The sequence below is a fragment of the Callorhinus ursinus genome, unplaced genomic scaffold, assembly GCF_003265705.2.
Source record: "Callorhinus ursinus isolate GAN/ISIS: 27379988/994484 unplaced genomic scaffold, GSC_fseal_2.0 scaffold10, whole genome shotgun sequence".
Taxonomy (NCBI): domain Eukaryota; kingdom Metazoa; phylum Chordata; class Mammalia; order Carnivora; family Otariidae; genus Callorhinus; species Callorhinus ursinus.
This window is the reverse complement of record NW_027397072.1, coordinates 76,373,224-76,389,819: the sequence shown is the minus strand read 5'-3', so window position 1 is coordinate 76,389,819 and position 16,596 is coordinate 76,373,224. Positions and strand designations below refer to the sequence as shown.

The following is a 16,596-nucleotide window of genomic DNA, read 5'->3' as shown; positions in this document are numbered from 1 at the left end:
TTCAACACTGTGGAAATAAAATATTTGCCTATCAACTAGCAATATCTGGGTGTGCTAATATGTAGTGATCTTTAAGGTATAATGTTAAGTGAAAAAAAAGCAAGGGAAAAACAGTATGTATAATATGCTTTCTTCTGTATTAAAAAAAACACATTCAGTCAGGCTGTCTGAGCTTCAAGTCAGCTCTGCTCACACAATCTCTGGGGCTTTCGGCAAGTTACTTGACTTTCCTAAGCCTCAGTTTCTACATCTACAATATACAGATGATCACAGGACGCATCTCATAGGGCTTCAGGACGGATTAAATAAGATAATATATGTGAAATAACTACTTACAAATGTTAGCTACTATTAGAATAGATTAAAATTATTTTGTGCACACATTTCATGGAAGGATTCAAAGAAACTGTTACTACTGGTTGCTTACAGAGAAGAGTCTTAAGGGTCTTGAAGTAACAGGAAGACTATTTTTTCTAATTCAAAAAGAAAAAGGTAACATGTACACTTTCTAGAAGTGAGCAGTGAATGTGCCACAGTGATGTCTGCCTACGTAATACCCAGGCGGAAATCTATACCACCCTCTGTTCACATTACAAGGCTGACCTCATGGAGGGTTTGTTCCAAGAACACATCTGTCACGGGAACACACCGTCCACACGTACAACAAAGCCACAAATGCTATGGTACTTAAAAGACAGAACTGTCCCATATGCAGTATGCTTACTCACATGTCAAGGGGATTGTCACAAGACAAATAAAACAAATTATCAAAAGACAACCAGCTATGTCCCATGGATTAGTACCTGTATGTAGAAAGGAATTCCAGCACTGCGCCTTGTAGCACAGAGTTTAGATGAAGGATCACTGCATTTAATTTCCTCTAAAACATCCCATAACCACTGCTCTGGTAGCTTTTGCAGACTCACACTGGGGCACCTAAAAGGCATATATAAAGCAAATATTTGGAATAATCAGGCACCTAAAGATAAAAGTGCAAACTATTGATACACATCAACATTGTTAGAAAAGAATAAATATTCTTACATTTGGAAGGAGGGAAACTAAAAATTGTCTCCCTTTCTACTTTTCACTTATTTTCCTCTTTATTATGGGTCTTAAGATTTGAAGCTATTAAAGATTCCACTTCTTACAAAAGCATATAAAGCATGTGTCTTGTCTACAAAATAAGCTTTAATACCATGGCTTACACCCACAGTCAAAATGTTCTGATCTTCTGATGTTAATGAAACTCTTACAGATAATCTATACTGCAAAACTCAAGACTTCCAACAAAGAGAATATAAGTTTAATATAACTTATGTTCTCCTTTTATAAAGATTATTTACATTCAGAGAAAATGCATATTAAGGTATATTTTTTAAGATACATTTTAATAATAATTTTCATGTCTTTCAAAATGTGGCCCACCACAAAATTTTCAACCAGATCCTATGGAGAATTAATTAAGCAAGTTGGAACAAATATTTTGAGGTTATTTGGACACTGCTGTTAGCGAGATTCTGCTCTATTACACTGTTATTCTAGAGTCCTTAAGAACATTTTATTTAAAAAAAATTTTTTTAAAGATCTTACTTATTCATTTCAGAGACAGAAAAAGAACACACAAGCAGGGGGAGAGGCAGAGGGAGAAGCAGATTCCCCACTGAGCAGGGAGCCCGATGCAGGGCTTGATCCCAGGACCCTGAGATCATGATCTGAGCTGAAGTCAGATGCTTAACTGACTTGAGCCACCCAGGTGCCCCCCAAATTTTTTAACCTTATGCCTTATCCGATTATATAACATTATCTTAAGAAATAGTATATTCAGTGGTAGACAGACAATTATTTTAGGAGGATCATAGTTGGATTTAACTAAAAATACATGAAAATAAAGGGATAAAGTCCAAAGAAAAAAATTTTTTTTTACGTTGAGGAAGATATTCTATAGAAAGATAACTGATTTTTTCCCCAAAGATTGTATTTATTTATTTGAGAGAGAAAGATAGTGAGAGAGAGAGCAGGAGCGGGGAGGAGAGGAAGAAGGAGGACCCCAGGATCATGACCTGAGCTGAAGGTAGACACTTAACCGACTGAGCCACCCAGATTCCCCAAGATAACTGATTTCTTTTCTTTTTTTTTTTTTTAAGATAACTGATTTCTAATTTGCAGTGAGAATTAGACCTCTTAGAAACACATGTGGGATTTTTTTTCTTTAGTTTGATATCAGACAGACAACTTAAGTTTCTAATTAAATATTTCAAACAGCAACAAACAATTTAGTTGTTTATGTCTTGCATAAAACAAAATATATGTAAATACTACTACTCTAAAGCAGAAGTTTTTAAAAGTTTGACATGGGTCTAAAAATGTACTATAGATTATAGGACACCAAGGAATTATTTATAGGATGTGTAAGGGGCATTACGAACATGGAAGCAATGTCCATATTGTTTAGAGATGCACACTGAAGCGCACAGGAGTGAAAATTACAAATCAGAAATGTACTTTATAACACTTCAGTAAGCCATAATGAAAGGTACAGATGAAGAAAGAGTGGCAAAACTCTGATAAATGTTGGATCTGAGTGATGCGTAAGGTGGTTCATTTCATTATTCTCTCTACTTTTATATACATATATGTTTGAAATTTTTATATGCTTTATATGTCAATATATTATATGTTTAAAATTTACATTTGAAACTCCTCATAATAAAAATAATCCATTCGTGTAATGTGTGAAATTTTCATAATAAAAGCAATCCTCCCGTACTTTTATAAGAACTGAAGTCACTTCCATCACTGGATTTATGTCTTTTAAAAATTAAGATAGGGGCGCCTGGATGGCTCAGTCGTTAAGCATCTGCCTTTGGCTCAGGTCCTGATCTCAGGGTCCTGGGATCAAGCCCCGCATCAGGCTCCCTGCCCAGCGGGAAGCCTGCTTCTCCCTCTCACACTCCCCCTGCTTGTGTTCCCTCTCTGGCTTTCTCTCTGTCAAATAAATAAAATCTTAAAAAAAAAAAAATTAAGATAAATGCATTGAATTTCATGGAATCATTTTCTAGTTTATTATTAACATTGCCAGTTTGGTATAATCCTCCCACAGTTACCCAATCAAAAACTGAAATCCAAATTTCCCAGAGCTGTTAAGTGCAGATGATACAGTTACAGATTATGGTCTTCCTTTGCTCATTCTTCACAGTCTTTTAAGTATGTCTGGGTTAATGTACTCCACAGTGGGTGAGCAGGGGAAAGAAAAAAAAAGAAAATCAAAGCAAAAGTCATCTTTTGTGATCTAATCATCCAAAAAAAACTGGAGTCACAGAAGTGAATAAAGTAAAAACTACTTGATCTAAGATTACATGTAGATTTCATTTACCTATTCTCCTCCCCACCACAAAACCATTGGCAATGTAGGACTGGCTTATAGAAAACGCTAGTCTAAGGTCAAGTCTCCTGTAGGGATTCACTACATAGAAAAACTAAGAAGAAAAAGGAACTGTAAGAGATAAGAGGTATTTTCCTACTTCCTTATTTTCCTTTCAAGTGCACTGAAACACGAGTACAATAAATACTAGCTCAGTAATGCTCCTCAACACTGTCTGTGAGCCTCTCCTGAGCCTCCCTGACCTGGCACACAGAGGTTCTAGCAAAACCAACCAATCTTGAAAAGGGCAGGCAGGTCTGAGATCTCACCACGCATCATCCTTCCTTGCCTGAACTTACAAGGGCTCATGACTGTTAACAAATCTTGATCTAATTCCTTTTCCATCTTAATCAAATATTCCAGCTTGATTCTAACCTTAAAATTTTTTCCACATTTCTACAGACTGTTATAGTAAGTTGTGCACTTAGCTGGTTCTCATTCTAACACACGCGCCACACACACACGCACACACACACACTCTCTCCATATTCCCAACTAAGCATTTGTTTATGATCTCCGCACTTAACCATTCAAACAAATTAGTAAAACTGCCTCCAAATATTACATCTCACAAGGACCTTTCCTTTCTCATAGCCTCTAATGTACTTCAAAGAACTACTAGGCACAAGGTGTTACAGGGGGTCAGTACGGTGCCATGGACAGGGTGGACTCTGGACTGGACTTGTAGGATGCGCAGGCAGAATGGTGGAGGGCCCACAAGTGTGGTCTTGAGGGCGCAGGAGATGAGATGACTGAGGAAACAGTTTAAGGCCCCAGAGGCAATTCCCTAATTTAGATTTTTGGCTATTGTAATTATAAATAGTTAACCAGACCTATTTATTCCCTTAAGTGTTACATACTAAGACTAAATGCTCCTTGTTAATTTGGGGAATTTGAAAACAAAGGTTAGAGAGTACTCAATAAGGAAAAGGCTGGCAAAGTGCCCTCGCCAGAGCCCTCTCTGGCCCACTGCCAAGGATCCAGGAACCTCAGGAGCTCTGGGAAACCGTCAAGGCACCAGCTCCTCCCATCTAGTCCACATGGTCCTCTGCTCTGAATTCCCTAGGATCAGGAGGTCTTTTCTGCAGAACCTTTCAGTTGTCTGTTTTCTTTCTTTGTTTTTTTTAAGATTTTATTTATTTATTTGACAGAGAGAGACACAGCGAGAGAGGGAACACAACAGGGTGAGTAGGAGAGGGAGAAGCAGGTTTCCCGCTGAGCAGGGAGCCCAGTGTAGGGCTGGATCCCTGAACCCTGGGATCATGACCTGAGCCGAAGGCAGACGCTTATCGACTGAGCCACCCAGGTGCCCCAGTTGTCTAGTTTTCAATTTGGACTTTGCACTGGACCCTATTTCTCTGATTTCCTAGCTTCCTAGTTCTGCATCTCTCCCAGGCCAGTCCTGCCCCCATAGCCACACAAGAAAATTAGTCCAATAATAGAATTCCTACCCTTCTTACTAAAATGAAACATGCTATATTTTAAACAAAATAAACTTACAGGTTTTGTTTAAATTATCATACTGAAAATATATTCGCCTGCCACTAAGGAAAGAAAAAGAAACATTCACTGAATGTCTATTATGCATCAGATACAACACTAGACTTTTCACATCGTATCTTACTTTGCAACAAACAAGTCTGAAAAGGTATGATTTTCCCCAACTGATAGGTGGAAGAGTACATGATAGTGGTTAGGAGGATAGACTACAGAGCCAAGTTATTTCGTTTAGAATCCTTGCTCTGTCATCTATTAGTGGTGTGATCCAGGACAAGTTACGAAACCTCCCCATTTCTCACTTTCCTCTTCTATAAAATCAAAGTTTGGGGGAGGATTAAATGAGTTTATCTTGATGAAGTGTTTAATACGTTCTTATCAGGTTGTTTTCTAAAATTATTATTACTGGGGTGCCTGGCTTGCTCAGTCAGCAGAGCATGCGACTCTTGATCTTTGGGTTGTAAGTTTGAGCCCCACTTTGGATACAGAGATTACTTAAAGAAATAAAATCTTAAAAACATAAAAAAATTATCTATTATTATGAGAAAAGCAAGCTTTAAAGAGTTTCAATTGAACTGATGAAGATAGAATAGTTGGTTTACATTTTGACAAGCCATGCCCCAACACATATTAATAATAACCAAACTATGTAAATAGAACCCTAAAGCCAACTGAGCTCAAAAACAAGATAATTATCTGGGTAAAACAAGAATGCTGATACCAGGTATCTGCTGGGTTACAGCTCTAGAAGCAGCAATGATGTCCAGGAAGTCAGTTCCTGAAGGGTAACTTACCTCACTCCCAGGAAATGGGAAATTTCAGGGGCTTCCTCTCCCATGAAAGGAAGTTGGAAAAGGGCTACTCCCAGAGCAGCAGCAGTAGGAAAAGTCATGTGCCCAGGGAGGCCGCAAACCAGGCTGACTACTAGGTTGGTGACCAGATCTGTAATATCCCCAGTTTTACTTTGGGACCCAAAATGCCACTATCTAATCTAGTTTCTCTGATAGAGGGAATGAGCCAGAGGAGAATAAATAGAAACCAAAAAGACTCCTAATCATATACTCAGCAAATCAAAATTCAAAACACAGAGATGTTTTATATTAAGAAAAACTATCTTAAAAAGCAATAATTTGAACATAAAGTCACTCCATATGAAACTTAATTTTATGGAGCAGTCTGACAAAGACCTTAAAATAACTGTTTACAATACTCAAGAGATAAGAAATAACTTCTATTTAAAAAGAGAAAGAAATTATGAAAAACAGGGTTGGGGGGGCCTGGGTGGCTCGGTTGGTTAAGCATCTGACTCTTGATTTCAGCTCAGGTAATGATCTCAAGGTCGTGAGATGGAGCCTGGAGTCAGGCTCAGTGCAGAGTCTGCTTGAGATTCTCTCTCCCTCTCCCTCTGCCCCTCCCCCAGCTCACATTTGCACGTGCATGCTCTATCTCTCTAAATAAATAAAATCTCTAAAAAAAAAAAAAAGAAAAGAAAGATATTGGAAACACTGGAAATAAAAATGTACTTTCAAAATTAAAAAAAAGTAACAGATAAGATGAATTCTAGGGAATTAGCATCTCAGACAGAGCTTTTTGGGAAACATACCCAAAACAATACAGAGAAAGAAGACAAAAATACAAAATATATATGTGCACACATGTATATGTGTGTGTATGTGTGTACATACATACATACGATAACTTGAGAGAAACCAATATAATCTAAGAGGAGTTACAGAAAGCAGGAATAAAATGTCTAGGAGAAAAACGTCAAAGAAATATCTAGAAAATTTCCAGAATTGAACAAAGTCACAAGGCCTCAGATTCAAAGTATATTCCAAGTATCCACTCCAAGTAAATAAATCCATACCTAGACATATCACAATGAAATTGTGATTAAGAGAAAACCTTAGAAGACATAGGAGATGAAAGAAAAAATAGGATACCTTACAAAGTAAACCATTCATACCAAAGATAAGTTTCTCACTGGCAATAATAAAAGACATCGTATCTTCAAAGCACTGAAAGAAAATAACTATTAACCAGAATTCTATACCCAGTTAAACTACATTCAAAAGTGGAGGTAAGATAAAGACAATTTGAGACAAACAATAAGTCGGCCTCCCAGAGATCCTCACAAAAATAAATTCTAAAGAACATGCTTTTGCAAAGTTAAGTAGACCCAGACCACAGTCTCAATGTGCTGTCTATTAGACACCTCAAACTCAACATACCCCAGACTAAACTGATGGCCTTCCTCTAAAAATCTACTCTGCCCAGTCTTCTCCCATCATAGCATATGACAGATAAATCTTAGGCCAAAAATTTTTGAATTATACTTTCTCTCAAATACCAAATCCAATCAGTCAATATATCCTGTCTGTTCTACCTTCAAATTACATCCAGATTCAGATCACTGTTTACTAACTCCCCCACTCTTCAAGCCATCATCATCTCTTTCCTGAATTACAATAATATTGTAACCTCCTAACTGGTCTGTCTGCTTTTACTATTATAATCTACTTTCAACACAGCAAAGTAATCCTTTTTTTTTTTTTTTAAAGATTTTATCTATTTATTTGACAGAGAGAGAGAGAGCAGGAGCAGCAGAGAGAAGGAGAAGCAGGCTCCCCACTGAGCAGGGAGCCCGATGTGGGGCTCAATCCCAGGATCAAGACCTGAGCCAAAGGCAGACGCTTAACCGCTTAACAGACTGAATCACCCAGGTGCCCCTAAAGTAATCCTTTTAAAAGGCCAGATCATAATACTCCTCTTTTCACAAACCCTCCAGTGGCTTCCTGTTTTACTCAGAATAAAAGCCAAAGTCTTTACTACATCTTATAGTATCTAGTCCTCATTACCTCTCTGATCTTATCTTCTACAACTCCTTTCCTTATTCCACTCTGGTCACAAATGGTTTACCAGCTCTTCCTTAAATACCCTAAGTCCATGCCTCTCCAGACTTTGGAACCTGACCTTCTCTCCACCTGGAAAAGTCCTACTCCAGCAATATAACTGTTGATTATAGTGTTCACTAGACTTACCAATATGTTCAAATCTTTAATGATAACTTTTTAAAATCAAGTTTAAAAAAAGGGAAATTAAATAATTTCCCCAATATTATAAAGCTTGTGAGTGACAGAGGGAGAATTAAAATGCAGACTGGCTCCAAAGCTTTTGCTTAATAAAAAGGCATTACTTAAAAGTGCTTGTCCTAGATTCTGTTTCACATTTGGCCCAATCTGCTCATGACAGATATACTATCAACTCTCTATTCTTTGCTTCAGTGCATTTCATTCATTCATTTGGAAAAAAGATATATTAAGTATCTAGTAGTTTGCTTGGCACTAGGCTGTGCCCTAGGAAAGGGAGAATAGAATAAAAATTCCAAAATACACATAATTCAGAAAGCATGTTCCTGTGGCTTGGGAATGTATTACCAGAGTATATTGGTTTTAAGAAATTCACCTTCCTAAACATTTTATTCAGGTTATCCTTTAGATTGATTTCAATCCCTGAACAAATACCATCAGGGTAGGGGTTAGAGTAGCTTTTAAACAAACTGAGTGATATGGATGGAAGGCTAGCTGGAGAATTAAAACATCCCACAGAAAAACCACTCAGAGGATAACTATCTACTTGTAACTGACTTGATGTGAACTGTGTCTCACTCATTCTGGAAGTATTCCAATTCCCTTGGCCAACTGGGAACATTAGGAACATTTATGAAAGTTAATAAACTTTCCTACATTAACTGAATGACTCACCACTGGCCTAAAGAAATTATTTCACTGGAAACACAAAGCAACTTATTTCACATTTTATTTTATTTTATTTTACTTTACTTTACTTATTTATTTGGCAGAGAGCGAAAAAGCACAAGCAGGGAGAGCGGCAGGCAAAGGGAGAAGAAGAAGCAGGCTCCCCGCGGAGCAGGAAGCCTGATGTGGGGCTTGAGCCCAGGACCCCCGGATCATGACCTGAGCTGAAGGCAGATGCTTAACCAATGAGTCACCCAGGTGCCCTAATTTCACATTTTAAGTGCAAAGTACATTTAAAATCCAATACACAAAACACAATTCCCAGAAAATTATCAAGACTCAATGGCCAGGAAACTATGTGTAACCTCAACTGAGTAAAGGTTAAGCCTTTGACAATATCCTCATTTCCCAAATAATAATTTATTTACCAAGCTGTTATCACTAAGGGCACAAGAAGGAAGAAAATCATTTTCTTTTCCCATAAACACAGACTTTCATTTTGCCAGGTGTAAGAGCAACTCCAAATGAAAATTCATTCAACTAAGTAAGTTACTGGCTTGAGAAAAATGAGTATCAATGAAAATAAAGCTATTTATTCACTGACTGTTAATAAACTTTTACCCTACCATGTTCCTTATTTCACCTTCCTTATTTTTCATTCGCTAATAATTTAAATAATTCTAAATAATGCAAAAAAAAAAAAGAATTTGTTTTGGGGGTCAAAACCAGAATTTGTCCCCAATCCTGATACAAAGCCAATGATGCATGTTTCCTCAAACTCAACATCATCAGTCATCATCATCAACATCTGAGTGAAAACAGCCATGAACAATAATTTCGAAAAATAACACTCTGAGCCTGGCTATTGATAACAGGACACTTAGAACCCTAGAACAGTGCATCCCACATCAGAGTAAATGACACACAAGCAACCAGAGGGGAATAATTGGGACTGGTCTGATATCCAAAACAAAGACTTTGGTTCCTTCATACAGATGAAAACAGGAAACTGAAAAACATGTACCTAGTTACATTAAAACAAAGAACCAAACAAACAAAAGTGAGGGAAGGTAGAAGAAAGATAATCTGATAATTTAAGTATCATCTCTAAACGTCTATCATATTAATGCTGTTAGGAGGAATTCCAGTTTTCTCAAGTCACCCAAGTTCAAAGTTTTGTCAAGCAAAACTTTAGCTGCCTACAACATAAAAAACAAGTCAGATTTGACTTTGAACTGGAGTGGGACGGAGGCGGGGGGGGCTACACCCCTACCCCATGGTGCAGCATACTGTTTTGGTTTAGAAGAGAAAAATTACCCACAGTGTAGAAAGAAGGTTTTGCTTTCACAAGCTACATGCTTTAAATATTCCATGCACTAGCCGAAAATCATCCACTGATGATACTGGGCAAATGGATCTAAGATTCCAAGTACCAGTAAGAAAAGAGTCAAGAGTGGGGCGCCTGGGTGGTTCAGTCGGTTAAGCATCTGCCTTCGGCTCAGGTCATGGTCCCAGGGTCCTGGGATCGAGCCCCGCACTGGGCTCCCTGCTCGGCGGGGAGCCTGCTTCTCCCTCTCCCGCTCCCCCTGCTTGTGTTCCCTCTCGCTGTGTCTCTCTCTGCTGAATAAATAAAATCTTTAAAAAAAAAAAGAAAAGAGTCAAGAGGAGAATAAAAAAGAGCGTGGAGAGATATAGTACACTTTCTGGGAACAAAAACTTTATCTCCATTTATTTTACACATTCATGTAGTTGCTCAGATGTCCTATCTAGCTCCTCTGCCCTCTTCTATACAACTCCATAACACACACATATGTACCTTATTTGTTGATGATCTTAAAGCTACCTACTGGGATCCATACATACTAATTTTTATATCCATTTAGTTGGAGACTCTCAGAAAAGAAAAAAAAAATATATATATATATATATCTCCAGGGAGTAGAAAATCCAGAATCTTATCCTGGGACTCTCGAAGTCCTACATATTCGGACAAACTCCTTCAACTTCATCTTACTGCTTGGAAAGCTCTTCCCAGAAAGCTGCTGCTGATTGTCCTTCAAGCCGTGGCTCACTTTAGCATAAAGGAAAGAGAGATTTTTCCTCACCACCAAACTTTATCACATCAAATTACATATTACTATCTGATAGTTTCTTATTATTCTCTAAATGTCCTTTATAAACATGGAGTTACATAAACTCCATGATACAGGTAGGCTTTCTGTCCTATCCACTTCTCTCTTCCCAGCACCTTGTAACAGGGCCTGGCACCCAATCAGGGACTCAACAAATACCTGTTGAATAAATGAACAACCCATAACTCAGCAACTCTGTTAAGAGTGCCATTCTAAAAAACCAGCTTGACAAAGAGGGGTATGGTAACTGGAAAAGAAAGTACGAACGAAAGTGCTTTCCAATGACAACAGGTGCCACACCATTAGAGCCAGCAGGTGGCATTAATTTTTCTTCCCATCACCTGGGACAGCAAAGCTCAGTAAGTGGAATGTTTTCTTGGTCCTTTCATTTCTGCCTTGAAAATTATCTAGTTTACTTCTCTAATCCCAAAGATTAGAATGCTGGGCTCGAAGTTCCTCTAAGAACAAGAACTAAGTCTTACCAGTATTTTTTCTAGGAGGCCTACCCATCACAATTTCTTATATTAACAGGTAATGGATAAGCTTTTGTTGAACTGCTAATCTCTGAAGCAGTCTCAAAAAACATTGGATTCTAGTGCCAGTTCGGTTACTAACTAGTTGTGTGGCTATGGACCAAGCACTTGATTTCTTAGTGCTTAAGAGCGAAAATAAAATAATTACAAAATTGCTTTGAAATTCAATGAGACATTATTACCTGGGTTGCTGTTCCAAATAAAGAAAGTAAAGACCCTAAATTACATAAGTACCCAAAGCTCCTGATAAGAATGTCCCCCAAAACACTGAGCCCATCATGGCCTTCGTCCTTTGTTCAGGTCCTCACATGCCCCTCTTAGTTCTACAGAGTTAAATGTTTCAAATTCAGATCCTAGTAATTTTCTCTAGGTTCACAGCAACTCTCTGGCCTATCATATCATACTCTCAATGGTCAAACAGAGTTTCTAACACAGCATCTGGCCCACAGAAGATGTTCAAGAAGTCTTTTATTGAATGATTAAACAGGGACAATTGGTGTGGGTGCCAGGAGCTGCACATTAGCTGTGCCTTCAGTTAGGCAGATAATTGGAAAAAACAAAACACAACAAACAACGGGTGTAGAAAACGAGGGCTGGAACTGTAAGGCTTCTCAATGGTGAAGCATTGTGCCTATAAAAACACAATAGCCTAATCCAGAGTTTTGACTAGTCAATGAACCTTCTGTCTACTCCCCAGCAAGGAAAGATTACTTTATAAGGAAGTGATTTCAAAACTCCTGAGTTGCTAGTCCTTATGATAATGAAGGAACTGAGAGGTAAAAATGGAACCATGCAAGGCTCCCAAGAACAATGCAACAACTCTGGTTGTTTGTTTTGGTTCCTCATCACACCATCCAGAGGTCAGCAAGGAAAAGGGAAAGGTTCCTGAGTGAAGCAGTTCTTGGTTTTCAGTGCCAACTCTGTGCAATCACCAAACACGGCTGTGGGGAATTCCAATCCTGGTTTTGCTAGCAAGGGCCTTTCCACTAAAAGAGCAGACCTCCTCCTTGTCTGAAGGATTGTTTGTTTTATATCACTCCCATGTCAACTTAATACAAAATACACAGTGTCTTTAGCCTCTTGAGTACATCATACAAATTATAACTTTCTGACAAGGGATTCAAGGTTCTTCATAAGAAACTCTCACTGAAAGTTAATAATCCACAAAATACTCCTAAGAGATGGTTTATCAGTTCTAAAGGAAGTTTACTAAAAATGATCCAGCTTCCCTCTATCTTTCATGCACCCAATCCCCAGATTTTCCTAATCAGAAACAAAAAAGCAGCAGTATACAATGAGTAGGACGCTCAGAGCTGAAAGAGGCCTGAGAAAGCTGAACCCTCTCACTTCCTCCTAGAGAGGTTAAATGGCTTTCCTCTTGTCCGTAAGGCCGGTAGATGGAACTCAGCTCTAATTCATAACTCGGTATCCTTGCCTCTAAACACTGAGGGAGGTGGTGGTTGAGGGTGTGGAGTGGGAGGAATCAGACCATTCTGATTCTCCTGCTCAACAGTGTCAAAAAAAAAAAAAAAAAGCTGACATGGCTGGGGGATGTTTTTTGGCTTTTGTTTGTCCTATGTTAAATGCTATGGCCTGAACCTCTACTAAAAGTAACAGAAATAAACAGGGCAGACCATCACTGCTGTTTAGGCCATTGTGTTGTCTTGAGCAAATTACTGTTCCATAAGCAGATTAGTCCATTTTCTATCCACAAAGCTATCTCACTCATAGTGGATAAGTATTCTAAGATAAGCAAAAAACCCGCAGACTGAAATCAAATTACATATGCTGTATACCCAACTAATTGGTCATTAGACTATTCTGTGCCAGTAAATCAGGTTCCCTGACTACAAAGTGGCTTTCCAATGGCTTCATCCATCCACCTAAGTATGGTAACCCAGAGCCATTTTTTGTTGAGTTCTGATTAGTTTTATTATTATTGTTAATTGAGAAATGTTATCTTCATTTCCTCAAACTCTTTCAGTATGGTTATTTTTCCTAACTTAGAGATTTTCCCAATCTCCAACTATTTCATAAGCTACAGCCTCCACTCCATTCATTCTCTGGTCAAGTATTATGTTTATTATTTCAAGGTTCATGTTTATTATTTCAATTAAACTAAACAGTGACAGATGTGCATGAAGACTGTGTGCATGTGCATGCACATTTTAAAAAGGTAACATAACCCTGAAGCATGGAGAAATTTTAAGCCTGAAAAATGATTTGCCCAAATGAGATCCAGTGAGAAAGCTACATATCAACAGAAGTCATCTTAACCTCCCTCATCACCATCAAATATTGTTGAAGTTTACTGCCGGCTTAAACATCAGGGGGCTATTTTGAAGCCTGAGCTGCAGGCACAGGCAGTAAGAACAATGACCAAATCTAAATTGAATTACCAATAAGAAGGCCATAGGGAAAGGGCAAGATACAGTGGATTTAAAAAAGTGGTTAGAAGGGCAGATTAGATTGTCGGTTCTCTTAATATTTAATATAACCATTCCCTGTGATCAAGGAAAAAAATTAATATTGAAAACTTTGGGACTTTACTAACAGAGCTGAGATAGAGGTTACTCACTGAGAACAAGAGTCCTCTGTTATTACGTCTAAATGACTCAGTATTACTATGATTACTATGAGAACTTTAAAAACAAGTATTCGAAGTTCCATAAAGAAGGTAATACCTGACTCAACTATGGAGTGGGCTTAAAAATAAAAATTCAGGGGCCAAAAACCAAAGACACCAAGATTTAGAATTTAAATATTAAAACATCCTAATTTTCGACAAATCCTTTCAATCTGCTACAGAACTGGGAAATTGAAAGGATTTCCTCTTTATATAAAGAAAAAATATGGCTTCCCAGAGTGGATTATCACTTAGTTATTCCTTATTTAATTATTAATGTTTTAAATAAAATTCATAGGACACTCAGAAATAAAAAAGTGTCTTATTTAGACACATTTGCCAAAGCAGATGTGAATAAAGGTTTAGACAAGATTGTATTTTATCTTATTAACACTTGAATGACTTTTTTCCCCAAATCTCATACATTACATTCTACACTTATTTCTTGCTCAATCGCATATTCTTTAGAGACTTGGTCTTTCATTCTCCAGTAGAGTAGAGGAAATTATTTTTTCATTATTATAATTCAATTGTTCATAAGAAGTCTTCTATTGAATTTAAATTGTAGTAGCTGTAATTAACTGATGAAATTTTAAATACATATTTATATTACTTCTGTCTACCTATCATTGTTGGTCCATGAGTTAGCACTAGCATTTTATGACAAAAACTGCTAAATGTCAGTTGTTCATTTTTTTTCAGGCCAATAATTGAAAATGCCTGTAATTATTGCAATAAATAGTTGTAGGTTAAGCTATATCTCAATAAGCAGAACAATTCAAATATATGCAGAATAAGACAATATTAAGGATTCATGAATGTCCCTTCTACATTTAGAATTGTAGTCAACAATTTAGTCCCCTTATAGTTAAGATTAATTTATGGTTGTACAAATGAAAGCTAGAGTCCCTGGCCTAACACCCGACTTTAAGATTCTGTTCATTTTCACTGAAAGAACAACTTAAAATACTAAGGTTATAAAGGGTAAACAAGCAAATGTAAATTTCATCAGAAACTTGAGTTTAGAGTAATGATTCGCATGCACCTAACCACTCCAATCAAATGCTTAGGCACGTACTTATGTTTTTTGAAGAGAGTATATGCATGTTTCATCAAATTCTAAACAGAAAGCACCATATAAGAAAATCATATTTTAGAAAATTAATTCAACATACTATTTATGTGTGTGTGTACGTGTGCAAGTGTCACTTTCACCAAAAAATTCCCAGAAAAAAAGAATAGCATCTCCCGTTCCTATTTATTCTTAGGTGATTGTTTAATAGCGAAGTCAGTTTACATTTGAAGACATTTTGAATAATCTTATTAAAAACCAATTCAAACAATGTGGCTCATGTTTAACTCTTCAGTTATTTATCCATTAATCTCTTTAAGTGCTTCCTTCCCTAACACAGCTGTAGTTCAAGAGGTGGCCAGCAGTTGGCCTCCATTTCAGTGGAGTTTCATGAAAGCCCAGATTTCTTTCTGCAAACTTTTTAAAAGTTGTATGAAAAATAACTTTTTCATAACTTAAGAGCTTATAACAAGCTTTCCAAAGGATCCAAAAGAAACACATTTTCTTTTAAAAATAAAAACCAAACAAAAGGAAGCCACACACATTGTAAAGATGTTCTCTGCAAAACATTCTGTTCAGCAGATCTGAAATGTCTCCAAAGGGACCAAGAACCACTTGGTTTGGAAGCAACAGTTGAGAACTCATAACAGGTTGGTTAAAAGCCAACAGTTACAATCATAAGATTTTTAAAGCAGATTAGGAGTGGCTGAGATACCAGACACTGGGGCTTGCCTAGTCTCCCTGTTTCATTTACTTGAATGTCTTCAACTGTACCGTTCAACCACCCACTACAGCTGTTCAAAAGCCTCTGTCCTTGGTCCTCTGTTCTTTTCGCCTTTTATGCTATCCCCTGAAGACTGCAATCCTACTAACTACAATGGTTATGATGACAACTCCTAAACCTACATCTCTGTTTCTGTTATATCTCCCAAACTTAATCCTCTCTCTCCAAGTTCTGACTTATATATTTCCACCAGTATATACCATCATCATCTCAGACACAACACATACAAAACAAATTATTCACCTTTATCAAACTTTCAGTTTCCCTGCCTCTGTTAACATTAATCCCATTGTTCTGTTCACCAAGAATTAAACCACAGGAACAACTGTGGACTCCCTGGTGCCCTCCATCACTCACATTCAGTTGGTTCATGTGGCAGATCCCATTTTTCAAAGATGGCCAACACAGTATCTCCCATCCCACATGTATTTCTACAGCATGATCTTACCACTTCACCATCCAACACATAATGGAGTCTAACTCCTCTCTCCTTGAATCTGGACTAGCCTATAACTCAAGCAATGCTATGAGACTTCGGAAGCTAGGTCAGAAAAGACCATGAGGAAGGAAGGAAGGAAGGAAGGAAAGGAAAAGAAAAGACCATGAAGCTCCTGCCTGGTTCTCTCAGAACTCTTTCTGGAGGAAGCCAGCTGCCATACATGAATGTCAACTACCTTAAGATTGCCATGCAAAGAGACAACATGTAGTCCCAACCTGGCCCAATCTTCCAGCTATTCCACTAAGTTGCCATAATACGAATAAAGCCTCCT

At 37.6% G+C, this 16,596-nt stretch overlaps 1 protein-coding gene across 13 annotated transcripts in view; it reads right to left on the bottom strand.

The window, feature by feature from the left end:
• THADA (THADA armadillo repeat containing) overlaps positions 1 to 16,596 on the bottom strand; it is a 323,626-nt gene that overhangs the window by 249,183 nt on the left and 57,847 nt on the right. For 12 of the 13 annotated variants that reach the window (XR_012379840.1, XM_073897790.1, XM_073897791.1 and 9 more), the window contains one exon: positions 804 to 936. Coding sequence is in view for 10 of the 13 variants with exons in the window: in XM_073897790.1 (XP_073753891.1) it covers positions 804 to 936 (133 nt within the window). In the remaining 3 variants the exon portion in view is untranslated. Of the gene's footprint in view, positions 1 to 803; positions 937 to 16,596 lie in introns of those variants that run through there. The other variant, XM_073897798.1, reaches the window with a different exon arrangement.